The 17,080-nt window shown below is 31.3% G+C and overlaps 1 protein-coding gene across 1 annotated transcript; it reads right to left on the bottom strand.

The window, feature by feature from the left end:
- Positions 1 to 498: 498 nt before the first annotated feature.
- Positions 499 to 16,852, bottom strand: LOC134685215 (fibrinogen-like protein 1). Its single transcript, XM_063544727.1, has 12 exons — positions 16,815 to 16,852; positions 14,246 to 14,284; positions 12,851 to 12,927; positions 11,311 to 11,382; positions 9,794 to 9,890; positions 8,789 to 8,880; positions 7,435 to 7,503; positions 6,769 to 7,000; positions 5,446 to 5,567; positions 3,999 to 4,095; positions 1,396 to 1,560; positions 499 to 734 (listed from the first exon to the last, which is right to left on the bottom strand). The coding sequence occupies exons 1-12, from the start codon at positions 16,834 to 16,836 to the stop codon at positions 499 to 501; spliced, it is 1,320 nt and encodes a 439-aa protein (XP_063400797.1). The 5' UTR covers positions 16,837 to 16,852.
- Positions 16,853 to 17,080: the final 228 nt, after the last annotated feature.

The following is a 17,080-nucleotide window of genomic DNA, read 5'->3' as shown; positions in this document are numbered from 1 at the left end:
CCTTAATTTGTTGGTCCTTTTTTTCTTTCTTTTATTTGTGGTCATGATTTTGTCTGGTTTTTTTTCGAATCTTTGGGTTTTCGTTGTCCTGAAGCAGTATTCTCTCTCTCTTTCTATTTTATGCAAGTTTGTATTATTTTAGCTCAAATTTTTATCAGTTCAGTTTTCCAATATGAGTTGAACGAGGATTTAAGATTAGTAAGGGCGGTGAATTCATTTGTATGCATACTGTTTAAATGTTCAAGAGACACACTTTGAGGTGAACGATTCTTTCTTGAATCCGGCATATGTCCTGGGTCATTAACACAATATGCTCTTAGAATAAAATATAAAATCAATTACACACATACAACAAACAAGGTATAATTAATTGAATCAAACAATAAATCAAAAAACTAAAATAAGCAAAAGCATACGATGAACCAAACAAACGAACAGAAATTGACAAGACACTCAAAATCGGGATCGAAACAAAAACAGCTACAGTCTTTTTAAATCTTATTTTCTTTTAATCATCATAATAGACTTTTTTAGTGGCTTTGTATTTTGTCTCCATCGATACCAGTAATTACCAGCACCCTGTGTGTCACTGTATCTCCCATTTAAATTGGCATAATCACAACTATTAAACCACCAGCCAGCATGCCTGTCATGAGCACAATTACCGCTGTTCTTATCATTATCTGAATCTTTCGTGCTAAATTTCATTCCGTTGCCATCATCTAATCCATCGCCTGCAAAACGAGCAGAAAAGTATCTTAATAGAAAACTAGAACAAGATACAGTATAGTTCAAATATAATATCATAATAGCTGAGATCTATAGTTTAAGATCAAATTTTCCAATTAAAGCATTCAAACTTTTCTTAATTGGAAGAATATATGTCCTAGAAAAAAGACTTTATACACGACAAAAGCCATAAACCTGGATATAATAGTTCCAATGACTGATAAGTTATTGACAGCCACTTCAATTGATGATTACATTTAATACCTGCTCAAAACAAAACTCGAAATGTGGTGCACTTTTTTATTTGAAATTGACCGCTCTGGTTTTAATGTGAATTATTTTGTTACTTTGTTAATTTAGAATTGAAAACAATTGATGTATGATATATGTCGCTAATGAATAATTTTAACAAAAAATACCATGCGTGACAACAGTTAGAATAGTTTAGATTGTATCTACAAGCGATTTTTTCCCCCGACTTTCAGATAGTTCCCCTGTGCATAAATGTGAAACATTTTTTTAAAGTATGTTCGATTGTCGTCCTTAGCTCACATTTATACTGTAAAAAGAGTATAAATGGACGGGCCAACATACATTATTTATAAGATTCAAATTCTAATATTTTATTATTGTTACATGCAATTGTAGTACATATTTTTTTTCTACCTGCATCACCAACAAATCCATGTATATCTAGCAGGTACTTAGTACTCTCATCACCTATTGCAAAGTGTGAGTAGTTGGCATAAGCGTGGCGGCCATTGAAGTCTTCTACATACACACTTAGTTCATGATAACTATTGGCAGAAATGAGATGTATATAATCATTTCCTGAAACATAAACCGACCAAATAGGTATTCTTTTTAAAGGAACTATGTGTATTTTATTATAAATAATATGATCAAACATTGTTTGTAAGATCCTTTTTTTTTAAATTTTTATCCACCTGGTCTTACTGTTGTTTCGTTGTTTTCTTCTCATAGTGTTTCCATCGGTTTTAATTTATTCTCCTGATTTGTTTTTGCTAAATCTAATTACGATTATTGAAGATCAATATATACTACTTTACCTTTATCAAAACAAAATATTACATTGGTTGCAATTAATTATATTGATTTCCCAGTTAAATAAAAACCGATATAAAATGAACGTGGTTATTTCACTCTCTGACGACATACAACAATAGGCGTTGTCAAGACACCGATAACGGCAGATAAAATAAAATTGTGAATGCGTAGAAAAAAATATATAGTTTTACATGTTTTACATAATTTCTTTTAAAAAAAGCCATTTGCCAATGTAATAAGAATAATAACAAATTAAAGAATTCAAAAATCGAAAAATATTCAATTCGTGACCAAACTACACTGATAGTTAACTCATGCACTACGAGCATTCGTGAATTAATGTGTTGTTCGCTCACTCGTTGAATAGTTTTCTTTATGAATTCTTCGATTAGTCATTCTATAAGCATTCAACGCCTATGATACCGTTGATAACTAATTACAAAAGAATCATCAGTGACTATCGAATAAAAAGGTAAATAGGCCAAATAAAGTAAAAGTTGAAAGCATTGAGGACCCAAAAAGCCTGAAACGTTTTGTCACATACAGGTACTTTTTCTGATTTTTTTTTGGAAAAAAAATGAAACGTTTATAAGCAGTTTATATATAAACTCATCACAGATACTAGGACTAAATTAAGTATATACGCCAGACGCGCGTTTCGTCTACAAAAGACTCGTCAGTGACGCTCGAATCCAAAAAAGTTAAAAAGGCCAAATAAATTACGAAGTTGGTGAGCATTGAGGACCGAAACTCCTAAACGTTTTGCCAAATACAGCTAAGGTAATATATGCCTGAGGGAGAAAGGCCTTAGTTTTTCAAAAGATTCAAAAATTGGTAAACAGTAAATTTATAAATATAACCATATCAATGACAATTCATGTCAGCACAAAAAGTGCTGACTACTGGGCTTGTGATATGAGGTTATGTCAACACATAAGCGCTCAGCTGACATGCAAATACAATCAAAGGGAACCGCAACATCATGCCATGGGGTTGTCAGTTTATTTTTGATTTATGAGTTTGACTGGCCCTCTGGTATCTTTCGTACGTCTTTTTCAACCTCAATGTCATAGACCCAGTGGTCGTAGATAAGTAAACTTGCACAACTTATGTACGTTTCCCTTGGTTTAGTTTGTCACCCCGATTTTGTTTTTTTTGTCCATGGATTTTAGTTTTTGTTTTGAACAGCGGTATACTACTGTTGCCTTTATGTACACAGAGAATACATAAAACATTTGAAGCCATCAATTGATAGAAACCTTATCACAGAAAAACATAAGTACTAGTACGTGTATTTAGACTATATAATCTATAATTGTTTACTGCAGATATTGTGACTTGGAGAGTATTCTCATTGGCCATTGGCACTCATACTATATCTTGTTTCTATGTATCTCTTTTAAATACAATATTCCAGTGCTTGCGATTCCTGTCACGATTTTCTAAATAACAAATTGCTACTAGAACTGGAGCTTTATTGGGCTCATAATTGTGAATTTGAAAACATCTCGTCAAAACTATCGCGGATACTATCAGGTTGTCTGTGTATTTGAATTCTCATGTAACAGATGCTCATTGATCTGTTTATTTTTTAATTCTCCATTTTTTATACGGTCTGCATTAACAAATAACACACAGTGAAAATAACATCCAAATGGTTCACGACTGATCACGCAACTTTTGTCGTTTGTAACTGCGTACCTTTATATAGTATATAAGTGTCCCCCGTATTTTGGGGATTTAGATTTTTTAACGTAGTGATTTATTGGTAATGGTATGTTGATATAAGGATTTATATTCATACGAAACTACAAATACTTATAAGTTTCATAACCATTAAAAATTGATTTCACTCGATAATTATCTTTCCATTAACATTTCATACTTTTCTTATTTAGTCCCATTTCTATATCCTCATAATCTAGAGATTAAAGAATAGATACAGAAACCGCTTCTCCGTTTCCTTTCCAGATATTACCTCAAATTTCACAAAAGCAATCATCTCAGTACCTGAATTTATGACAAACGAGACGATTTCTATGTTTTGCATCATCTTTTCGTATCACACTCTCCGTGTATTGAGACATAAGCAATCATAACTCTTCGTGGGAGAAATGGATGCTATGCCACAACCTTAACTTGTTTTAAGGTAGTAAATTAAGTAAGAATTCTATAACAATACTTGTATAGTATTTAATTACCTAGCCAATACTCTGTCTGAACAGTACCAAACCCAGATTTATATTCCGACCAAGTTCTATAAAAATCTTCTTTACCATTTATCCTTTTTTGTATTACCTAAAATTATTCCCCTAGTATTTTATTTATCTACTGAATGACATGTAGTATTCTACTTACTAAATGTTATATACGTTTATGTGTGTTTGTTCGTATGTAAAAATGTGTTTGATTAATCTGTAATCGAAATACCATTTCCTGTTACAGTGTGATCATGCTTAAAGGTAAAAACTGTCCGGAAATGACTGAACGTAACGATTCCGGGTTTTCGTGCAGCGCTGAAGTGCTTCTTACTTTAACATATGTTATATCACTTTCTTCTTTTTCGTCGAATCTTCCTTTTAATTGTGGTTCGAGGTTTGCTTACGCTGACGTGTACTTGTTTTAAAAAAAGTCTAGTCAGTTTTGTTATTGTTGGTAGTGTCACTCATTTGGCAAGTTTAGAATAACTCTTTGTTATTCTGTTTATATTACTACTTAATTTAAGCAAATACAATTATCATCCCTTCCTAAATTTTACGGACGCCATCACAAGTTGCTTGACCGTTATGGAATAACCGTTTCACAGATGATATCGGATATGTTCCTTGTGTCGTAACTACAATCCAATTCCGGAGCACCTAGCGGAGATCACTCCTAGTTATTAGTGGGGTTCGTATTGCTAATTCTCTAGTTTTCTATGTTGTGTCATGTGTACTATTGTGTGTCTGTTTGTCCTTTTCATTTTTACACACACAAAAAGGACTAGACACAAAGGACAAAAATGTAAACCACATATTACTACAGGTGACAGTACAGACATTAATTAAACAATACGAAATCAAAAATTAAGCTGTCATCTCAGGATGATAAATTATGAAATAATGCAGCGTGATTTGATCGTATTACATAAAACAAAACATAAAATACACATTATGATAAAATAAATAATAGGATTGATTTGATTTCAATATATATTTTTGTTAACCAATATGAGCTGTCTGTGTTTAAAATCACGAGAGACATGTGTTACCGGTCTTGATTCGTTAAATAACTGGATAGTCGTTTGATAAGTATTGAATGTGTCTTAAAATCCCTCTTGTAACAATTTGATGTAGTTCGAATTTGCATGCAAAACATAATTAAAGGCACTTACTCGTTAGCCACACACGGTCTCGCTTATTACTGGGATCAGAAAATTATCTCTGTTTTTTTCATGACTTGCAAATTTAAAATGGATTTACAATTAATGAACATCTATATAGTACGATTGCTTCTTATTTACAATATAATCAAGATTAAAGTACAAACCGAGTGTCATGCAATTCAAAACGACTAATGTAATGTAACAGCAGCACTTGGAAGATATTAAAGTCAGTGGAAGACAAACCACATACAATGTAAACGCTCTAAAACATATTGTAAGTTTACCGTCCATTTGTTTCCTCCTCTCATTATACAGAACACTGATATTTCTTGAGAACTTCCTTTTGGAATGATAGTGTAAACTCCATCTTTATCGGAGGCTATGTCAGCACACTCTGAAGGCTGTCCTTTGAAAACAAATCAGAATTATGTAAATTGTCCGGAAAACTCATAGAAGATACTTGTATTATGATTTTGTTTACCAGATACTTGTTTCGTCTTTATATACGAACAGTATCGCCCGAATAAAACTTGTATGGCCAAACAATTTAAAGTCCATTGTCAAAGAGCATTGCACAACCAACATTTTATGCAAAATATAGGAGCTGTAGTAAATTATTGAGGTAGCTGTATGATTAAGAAATTTTTAGCTGTTAATGAGTAAACTTTCATATAAATGGATGTTTCTTTTTTATTGAATTATAGTGAAAATCAATTAACAATAAACCAAACATCAGCTGAATTCCTAGAAAATTCATTTGATAATGGTACATTTTGGTTAGATAAGGAAAATTTCCTTATAATCAAATAAAAAAAAAACTCATGTTTGAAGTCTGTTCGTCTCTGTTTATTATTTAGTTCCTCAGTCAGCAGTCCATTACGTCTCATTATGACTTCATAGTCCTTTCTCTAACACCTTTGTTGTGTATTCAGCTTGTGATTTCTTGCCATTAAAGTTATAATGAACGAAGCTATAAACGTTTGACATGAAATTAGTTTTGAATAATATATTTTCATTAAAAATCCGTATACATTGGGTTTTAAACTCTAGTTTTCTTATTATTTCTTTTTTTTTCACAACAAAGCGTAAAATACGGTTCAATTAAACATAACATCGATATTATGAAGGAGAACACTATCTTGAATCGTATATTCGTTTGAGTATTTTAAAGTTGATAATTCGACATGTATTGGACATTTAAAACAAAAACACCCTGGAACAAAAAGAAAGACAGTATATGGTTGTACCAATTCCGTCTGAAAGTTATGTGCTTTGCACATGTACTGTATTTTAAATCAAAAGTGTTTAAAAGGTAGTGTTTGTGTTAAATCCTTCTTTTAAAATTGCAATTTTGGAGGTGTCTATATTTTTTACATGTACAGATTCACGAAAGTTATAAGTCCCCGATGCAATGCATATTCAATTCCCTCAAATTGTTAATTTGAATAAAAAAAAATTGCAGATAATCATAAACTTACAAAATATTACAATTCCTAAGTTTGTATTTGTATATTGTGTATGGAAATCAAGACCTTTGTTGCAGATTTTGATTACACATAAAAGAATTAATTTGTATCCCAATGGAAGTAATATAGTACTTTGAATACCTGAAGACATTGTTGTAGATCTAGTAGTAGTTTCAGAGACGTGAACAGGTGTTGTTTGAGTACTATTAGAGACGTGAACAGCTGTTGTTTGAAAAGTCGACTGGACTTGTCCATGCAGACGGTCAATGTCGTTACAAAGATTATTCTCGCAGCATGATAGCTGTGATGTTGACCTGGATTGCTTAATCGATCGGCGTCCAACGATGGGTTTATTAAACTGGACATCGCAAATCTGTAAAATAAATGAACTACTTGATTGAAACGACCTTTTATAAACAAAAAAAACCAAATAGTCTAAGATATGAATAGATATATAAACATTTTTGTACTGGATTGAAGATAACGTGTCATGAATATGCTGTTTTTTGTAATGCTTCAGGGGATCGCTAAATGGAATTGGGAGGATATATCTGTCGACTTATTTTGTCAATACATGAACGTTATACGAGACCATCGAGGTGTTGTTTTGGGAGATTAATTTTCTCAAAAGCTTACACAGATTTTACTTTTAACATCAATTTTATTCTTATTTTTATTTACAGATTATTCTCAAATTTTCAGAGCTCTAGTAGATCCGACCTCATTCGCATCTTTATAATCGATTTATCTGCTAATCCATGTATGCCATACTTTAATGATTTAATGCAATGTACAAGATGAACTTACATGCTTAACTTTACATCCACTATTGTAAAACTTTTCTCCAAAATAAGACTTTTCTTCTAAATAGCACACCTAAAAAGATAAATGAACAATACTGCAATTGGCTGATCGTTTCATTGTCTCAGTTTCCCAACTCATCTGTTACAATTTCTATATTTTTTAATTTAACTTATGTCGAAAACTTTAGTTGGGTTCTAGTTGCTTATATTTTGGCTTTTATGGTGTGCGCCGTTTTTCTTTTCCCCCCATAGGATAGTCAATCTGTTTACAACTTTAAGAGTTTGAATTTCTTTGATGTTTCTCTTGTACTTTGTCTTAATTTCTGAACTCACCAGTTTAAATACAAAATCAAACAAATGTGTCAACAAAGAATAAAGAACATATGACAATTTTTATCCATTCGACGAGTTTGATTTTTTTCGAGCTTTTGAAATGTTTGATTTAGCCATTTGGTTAGGGACTTTCTTTTTTGAATTTTCCTGGGACTTCTTTTTTTAACTTTTTTTAATAACATTGATAACAGATAAGTTTCCCTACATTCAACCATCTTAACCGTAATATTAAAATGTGGTGATCGTTAGTAATGGAATAGTTGATCTTATTACAAATAGTCAAATTTTTACCGATTCAAAATTAGAAGGTCAAACACTTCTGTATGGCTTCAATTTGGTAGTGAAAAAAAGCAATAAATGATACAAGTGAGAGGTTTAGCTAGCTATAAAACCAGGTTCAATCCACCATTTTCTACATAAGAAAAAAACTGTACCAAGTCAGGAATATGGCAATTGTTATATATTCGTTTGATGTGTTTGAACTTTTGATTTTGCCATTTAATTTGGGACTTTCCTTTTTGAATTTTCTTCGGAGTTCAGTATTTTTGTATTTTTTTTTTTTTTTTATACTTTATCTAAAAGGTCGTTTCGGTCATAACTTTTCATCTTTATTTTACATTTTTAGCTTTCAAATATTCGCTTTTGAACGTTCCTGCTGAAAGTTAATAAAACAAATTGTTCGAACGCATTTAATTGTTAGTGTTGTTTTCATTTTCTTATATAAAATGCTTTAAATAAATAATCGAAAAGTAACAAAATTACAAGGAGAAGTAAATTTTAATTTCTTCTTTTTGTAATTTAATCAAAACGAAGTCAAAATAAAACGAAGTCCAAATAAAACGAAGTCAAAATTAAGATAACAATTTATAAATTTCGGTTTGCATAATATAAGATAAGAAGATGCGGTATGATTACTAATCAACCAGGAGTAGTATCGACGAAGTGCTCGTAGATGATAATAATAAACATAAACTGCAGTCCTTGAATAGAAAAATGTAAATAAGAGCCAACAAAACTGATCTTACCTCAAAACTTTCACAAAAAGATACAGTATGGCAGGATTCAGGTCTCTGCTGACCAGAACAAGCGTAACATAAAGTTCCATTCTTTGTATAATCTTGAAGAGTCAAAATAAGATGCATATTAGTTAATATTTAAAACACAATAAACAATTCCATTCAAAATCAAAATGCAACTTGTTTTCAAAATAATTGTTATACATGTAGTAACCAATTTATTAGTTTGACGCTATTGGTTTTTTATTTTCAAATATACACTTTTTACTAGTACTGCTTCTGAAATTTAACATCCGCAAAGTACGTACTGAAGCAGTCACTCTTTAGCATTAAACATCAGTATCACAACATATTTTTTTAATTTTTTAAGAACCCAAAGATTTCAAAGTAGATGGTATTACAACACATTATTTTTTTATTAAGAACCCAAAGAGTTCAATTTCTTTTTATTTTTTGTATTTTATTTTTAATTGTTGCGTGAGGTTTTTCTTTAATATTGTTACTGATACGAAAGATCTTCGGCTTCATTAGCATACGTCCTAGCTCCTGTGATACAAAACCTATACATTACCGATGATAAACTGTATGTGTACTGACTTATGTACATGTAGACACAAATTACAGTATTCCCTTATAATTTCATATACACGTTTACGAAAGTACATCGTTAATAGCAATTTTAACCTGTAATTTGACTGAAACCGCTCGGTTATTTGAATTTCAGAAGTGGAATCAAAAGAAATGTTTGTGACCAATATATATGACGAATACTAAATAAGAATAATAATTGAGCATAAATTCAATACAGCAAAACAAAAATATGAATACATATAACAAAACAAAACAAACAAAAAATAAACGAAACCCCTTACATAAATGTAAAATCCCAAACAAAACTAAAGCAGCAAAATCAACTTAACAAGAATTAACTATATCAATTCCAAATAAAACATAAAAATATACACAAACACAAAAAGACACACGTAAAATTTAGTAAAAATGCGATAAGACTACCTTGTTCACCACACCCATTGGTGTTACAGAGATCTGTCGAGCAGCAACTCAGACAAGGCTGACTTGTACCCACGCCTACACTGCTGGTGTCGCATACCTGAAACAGTTGTTTAATAGAACCATACATTAATCATTTACTAGTCTAGTAACTCAGATACCATTGCATTTTTTCAGACAACCTTACACTGCATAAGAATTAAGTATACTGAATAAAATAACTTGAGCGAGAAACTGAGTTTTATGTTCAATTAACGTCTGGAAATAAATGTGCCTTGAAGTGTAAAACAAATAATACAAGTTCAACATTAAAGTAACCTTCTTTTAAATATTAAGTAAACCAATTTAAAAGTATTTCAAATATATGTAGTCTGTTTAACATAAACGTCGTGAAGATGAATTCCTAATAATGCCGATTGATCATGCTAATTAGTCAGATCTTGATTTCGAAGCAATATCTGCTTACCTTTCCAAAGCAACTCAACAAAGTTTTTGCAGGTATTGTCTGACGTTTTTAGTTCATAACTTATCTTTGGAAAGTATATACCCAATAAATATTTTACCGGGTCTGACAACATTATCATGACAAAATGAGAAGCTGCAATTATAATTGAAGACAATATATACAGAAGATGTGAAATGTTTACTAATAAGACAACTCTTCTCATAAGACCAGACGACACAGAAATTGACAATTATAGGTCATTGTATGGCCTTCAACAATGAGCAGAGCTCATCCTGCAGAGTTAGCTATATAAGACCTCGAAATGACATGTTCAAAACAAATTAATCGAGGTAATAAACAGCCTAATTTATGAACATAATAATGTAAACCAAATATGTACATAGAAACAACCACCCGATTAACATGCTCCTGGCCTGAGACAGGTACACACAGACAGAACGTGGATGGGATTAACATACCAGCTACTCTCCTCTAGCCTGAGACAGTCTAGTATCAGTACAACATAAGAACAACATATGAAAAATTAGGCTTAACTTATTTGAAGAATGCAAATTCAAATTCATCTTACAAAACACGTGACCGGATACATGTACATTCCAATAACAAAAAGACATTTTGTTCGGTGTGAGCCAAGGCTCCGTGTTGAAGGCCGTACTTTAACCTATAATGGTTTAATTTTTAAATTGTTAAGCTTGTTGTTCGGTGTGAGCCAAGGCTCCGTGTTGAAGGCCGTACTTTAACCTATAATGGTTTAATTTTTAAATTGTTATTTGGATGGAGAGTTGTCTCATTGGCACTCACACCACATCTTCCTATATCTATTAAGTACTAATCTAAGAGTACTTGCAGTTATTGACAGATAGTTCAAAGCCACTGACAACTTATAAAAAAAATCATGAATCTAAGAATCAATTATCAATCAGTTTTGATTTATGATTACAATGATTATCTATTGAAATTATTGTGATTAATATTTCTCAGCGACAATGGTAAGTGATTACGTCATTTTAGATGGCTTTTTTATACAAATATTTAAATGGAATATGATATTTACCTGCGGTGTCATACATCCAACATTGTATATAATGTCCCCGTTTGACTTTACCTCTCGTTCCAACCCGCAAATCTGTTGAAAATCAAAAATTCTTTCATCCCTCAAAGTTAACAATACATTCATTCAAGTGAGAGGTTCAGCTAGTTTTCTATATAAGGAAATGCCTTTACCAAATCAGGATTGACAGTTGTGTTCTATTTGTTTGGTGTATTTGAACTTTTGATTATGCAATTTGATAAGGGACTTTCCGATTTGAAATTTCCTTGAAGTTCGATACTTTTGTTGTTTCACTTTTTATCATAATTATTGTGAGTTGTTCTGTACTTGATGTCTTGTCAAATCGCAAAAACATGCATCTAACTATTTACTTGTAAAACAAGTTGTTTATTATATTTTTTTATTGAGTTTGTTGCCAAACTTATATTGTATGTCATATGTTATAAAAAAAAAAAAGAAGAAGAATTGGTATGATTGCCTATGAGACAATTGTCCATAAGAGACCTAAATGACACAGAAATTAACAACTATCGGTCACCGTACGTCCTTCATCAATGAGCAAAACCCATACCGCTTAGTCAGCTATAAAAAGCCCCGAAATGACAATGTAAAACAATTCAAATGAGAAAACTAACGGCCTTATTTATATAAAAAAAAAATGAATGAAAAACAAATATGTAACACATAAACAAATGACAACCACTGAATTACAGGCTCCTGACTTTGGACAGGCACATACATACATATTGTGGCGGGGTTAAACATGTTAGCGGGATCCCAACCATCCCACATGGAATAACAGTAAAACATGAGAACGAACTATAAAAATCATTTGAAATAGTGAGTATGTTTATAACCCGAGTTTTCTAAATATCCGAAATTCTATGCAATACTTCTAATCCAATTTAAATAATTTTTTCGGTTCTCTTTTAGGTGTAATACCACCAACAAATTATGGTACGTCACATCCAGTTGTATAATAATACGTCGGAAAAAAATATTCCCTTGAATTTAACAGTTGTAGGTAATTAATCTTACATTTTATTGCAGTAAAATATTTCTATGTCATGTACATATGTCTTGGGTATTTCAAAGCACCATTATTTTTTTATTTGGGATTTCTATAGAATATTTTGTAATCTTAAGGTTAAATGGTGACTAAGCCTTGTACACAAATAAAATGTGTGGAGAAATTTGATTGGTTCCAGTGATGGTTATTTTCTTATATGCAATAAAATATTATGTGCATTTTTTTCTTTAGTACTTGCCAGGATAAAACTTTACTCATGCCAAATTTCTTTATTTTAAACAAAGATAAAGTCTACACAATTTTTTTTGGAAAGAGCAAATTTAACAAAGACTTATAGGGGAAAATCAATGGTGTGATAACACATATATAATATATGTTCCTAAATAGAACCTTCTCTCTGCACGCTGTTGTTTTTTTTTTTTTTGGTAAACTGTATGATGAAATTTTAAGCTATTAATCGTAAAAAAAAACGAGTAGTTGAACAAATCTGAAGATATGTTTTACAGTACTTACCTGATTGTCTTTACATTTTCTGACCTGTTCGCAGAATCGAGGATGACTAATGTTTTGACAGTCAAAACATGTTAATGCTGTTTAAAAATAGGAAAATTGAAAATTACTCCTGTACATGTGATTATTAAAAAAACACATACAGCATATCCATATATATCAAAAAGATAAATATAGAGAGTTTGTTAGGATCAATTATACTTTTATCAATCTTAAAAAAAAATACCTAATAAGATAATAGTAATCAAAGATACCAGGATTATAATCTAATACACCAGACGCGCGTTTGGTCTACATACTATTCATCAGTAACGCTTAGATCAAAATAATTATAAAACCAAAAAAGTACAAAGTTGGAGAGCATTGAGGACCCAAAATTCAAAAGAGTTGTGTAAAATACGGCTCAAGGTAATCTGTTCCTGGGATAAGAACATCCTTAGTTTTTTGTAAAATACACAGATTTGTAAACAGGAAATTTATAAAATAGACCATATAATTGATATTCATATCAACATCAAAGTGCTTACTACTGGGCTGGTGATACCCTCTGAGACGAAACGTCTATCAGCAGTGGCATCGACCTAGTGATTTAAATAGTTATAAAAGGTACCAGGATTATCATTCAATACGCCCGACGTGCGTTTCGTCTACATAAATCAGTGACGCTCAGATCAAACTAGTTATGAAACCAAAGTACAAAGTTGCAGAGCATTGATGACCCAAATATATTGGTTAAATTGTCATTTCCATTATTATTCATACATTGTTGTAGCAGGTGAATCATAAAGTATTAACCTTTAACTTTAATAAAGATTAATGTAATTCGCTAGTTAAAGTCTGGAATTTTTGAAAAATATTATTGCATATATACATTGTATGTTCTATTTTTCCATCCTTGTATGTGACAAAGTGTTCCTAACAGATAAATCCAGGTTTTTCTGTTAACATTTCATGTTACTTTTTCTATTTAATATCAAGAGGCTGATCGATGTTCGCTTGGTAACCTTGTTGTCAAAATACCACCACAAAAGATTCCTTGCCAAAATACATTTTTACAGTCGTAATTTACTGTTTTCTTACTTCAGCTTACATCATCTCATTGAGATACTACAAATATTTTGAGCTCTCCTATAATAGTTATCAAAGGTACCAGGATTGTAATTTAATACGCCAGACGCGTGTTTCGTCTACATAAGACTCATCAATGACGCTAAGATCAAAACAGTTAAAAAGCCAAACAAGTAAAAAGTTGAAGAGCATTTAGGACCCACAATTCCAAAAAGTTGTGCCAAATACGGCAAAGGTAATCTACTCCTGGGAGTAAGAAAATCCTTAGTTTTTTCGAAAAATTCAAAGTTTTGTAAACAGAAAAATTGTAAAAATGAATATATATCTTACCAAAAGTAGATTTGCTGAACAGTGCTAACAGAATGAAGACTGAAACAAAAAGTAAACATTGTGATAATCTAATAAAATTAACGGTACCAATTTTCTTGCACCAGATGCGCATTTCGACAATACATGTCTCTTCAGTGATGCTCGTGGCCAAAATATTTGAAATCCAAAGCATATATTAAAGATGAATAGCTTTAATACAAAAGGTCCAAAAAGTATAGCCAAATCCTTGAAATGTTCCTAAATTCCTAAATGTTTCATTACTTCAGTCTAACTGTCTTAACAATATAATCTTCCAACCAGAATGTTTGCTCATGCATTATTATTATCAAGATTGCAATAGGAAAACATGTGAACGCGGGGTTTCAGTCTATACGTGATATATAGTTCAACTAATTATAGATTTTAGTAATACAATTTTTTGAGCCGGACATGAGTTTCGTCTTCGAAATACTCATCAATGACACTCGAATAAACACAAAGTTATAAAGGTCAAATCAAAAACGAATTCGAAGAGTATTGAGAACCAAACCTTTCGAAAGGTTTTGCCGAATACATTTAAATTATATGATTTATCATATACAACATTTCGTTTCCGATCAGAAACTTGACCGTGACAAAATATAAACAAAGTCGGACTGGTCTTCATTATTGGCTACTATGGTGAATTAAGTTATGCATATGATGTACGTATTTCTCAGTTGAAACTATATTCAAGAGCGGATTTTTGTTGTCATGATTAATTTGAGAAAAGGTGGCTTCAAGGAACCTATAGAACCAATAATTCCTAGTGGTAAAGTTAAAGTCGTCTTTTTGCAATTTTTATGGACGTCTTTGTGATTTGTTAACTTTTATGAAATATCTATGTCCCAGATTAACATTAGTATGTGAACTTTGTGTGTTAATAATATTAGTGCCACATGTGAACAAAAAACAAAATTCATCGTCTAATGCGTCTGTTCAACTATTTGTTGAAGTGTTTGGTTTGCACCTAGTTATTGATAAAACGTTTTGTAGATCTATTATATCTGTCCGTCTTGTGGACTTGTGAAGCTGATTTTTTTTCACATTGGTTTCTTTAGCCTTTTTTTCAAGAAGTAAATCAACAAAAATACGAATATCTAAAGAAAATTCACACAAATGAATTTCGAAATTGTTTGTACTTCCCTCGCCGGGATTCGAACTTATGCTACTAAGATGTCATAACACCAAATCGCCCGCACTGTGTCCAACGCGATAAACCACTCGACCACGCAGACCGGGTGTTACTTTTCCTCGTCAGTTTGAATCTTGCGTCGTAACACAGTACATACTATATTAGGCATGAAGATGAAATTGTTACAAATCAGCCGAATTATCTATTGTAAAGGATCTTACAAATAAATGTAAGATACAGTCTCTTATAAGTACGTCTGAACCATTGACGACTGTACAACATATGTTATCCACCGGATCACCCACAGTGATGGTGATATAAGGCTGAAATACATTTTGTAGATATAATTCATCTAAACATCAGTCCAATGATATTAGATTAAATATCTATATATCGTTTTCAGATGTCAATCTTAATATCAATGCAAAATCAACATCCTATAAATTATACATCTTATAAACAGTTGTTATCCATTCGTTTGATGTGTTTAAATTTTTTAATTTGCCATTTGATTTGGGACTTTCTTTTTGAATTTTCCTTGGAGTTCAGTATTTTTGTGTTTTAACTTTTTACTAAAACTTTTTATGTACATGCAATGTAAATGAGGTAGTCTTCTTGCTACTTATTTGAATAAAAGATACTATAAATACCCAACTTTTTTTGTAAGCTAAACGTATGCTACCGATTATTCTGCGCATAAAGAATTGTATGAACTTTCATTCAGTACACCCAGTACAAAAAGTTTATAATCCAAACATATCAAAAACAGCTGTATTATTCAAACCCAATAACAAACTATACATAACAAACAAATTAATAATCACGTATTTGCCAAAGGAACTTTCCGTTCTATTATAATTTCAATCACATAACTTATCAACTGAACATTTACCAGTAAATGTTATTATTTAAAATAAACAACACTTGAAACAATCATGTTTCCTGAGTTAATGATGTGTATTGGTGATATAATAAACAATACAGAGTACATAGTTACAAAAACAAAAAAGAAACAACAGTTTTCACACATTAATATATATATAAAACACTCGACTCAGGCACACCTCTAGAAAGTAAAAAAAAAGGATACTGTGAGTAGGCTAAATATATCGAGCTGAACTGCAGGAGGCACCAAGGGACGATGCTATATGGCATGGTGGTGCATATTAAAATGTGTATCGGGATATTAATGATATGGTAAGATATATAATGAAATAATCCGTGCAGAAAGGAATTCAATAAATATATCCTTATCTAATTTAAAAAAAAAATGAAAACCGTTATTTTAAACAACGAACGATTAACCTTTTTCTAACCTTAAATGGTCCACGATATCTTGAATTTTAAATGAAATTTTATAGATCTTAATAGTTCAAATTGTAATCAAAGAAGGCACATGAACAAATTTCAACTTACAATGACACCGTAAAGTTTCCATTTAACTTTGTTGTCTCTTATCTTGATTGTCTTTAAAATGAATTTCTAATCTTTATGCTTACACATGTATCTGTTTCAAACATTGAGGGAAAATTTATCAAAGGTACCATGCTTATCATTTAATACACCAGACCCGTGTATCGTCTTCATAATACGCATCAATGACGCTCAGATAACAATAATAGAAAGCCAAACAAGTATAAGGTAAAAGAACATTGAGTATCAAACATTGTAGGAAACAGATA

The sequence above is a fragment of the Mytilus trossulus genome, chromosome 9, assembly GCF_036588685.1.
Source record: "Mytilus trossulus isolate FHL-02 chromosome 9, PNRI_Mtr1.1.1.hap1, whole genome shotgun sequence".
NCBI classification, from domain to species: Eukaryota; Metazoa; Mollusca; class Bivalvia; order Mytilida; family Mytilidae; genus Mytilus; species Mytilus trossulus.
This window is presented reverse-complemented; position numbering and strand designations above follow the sequence as displayed.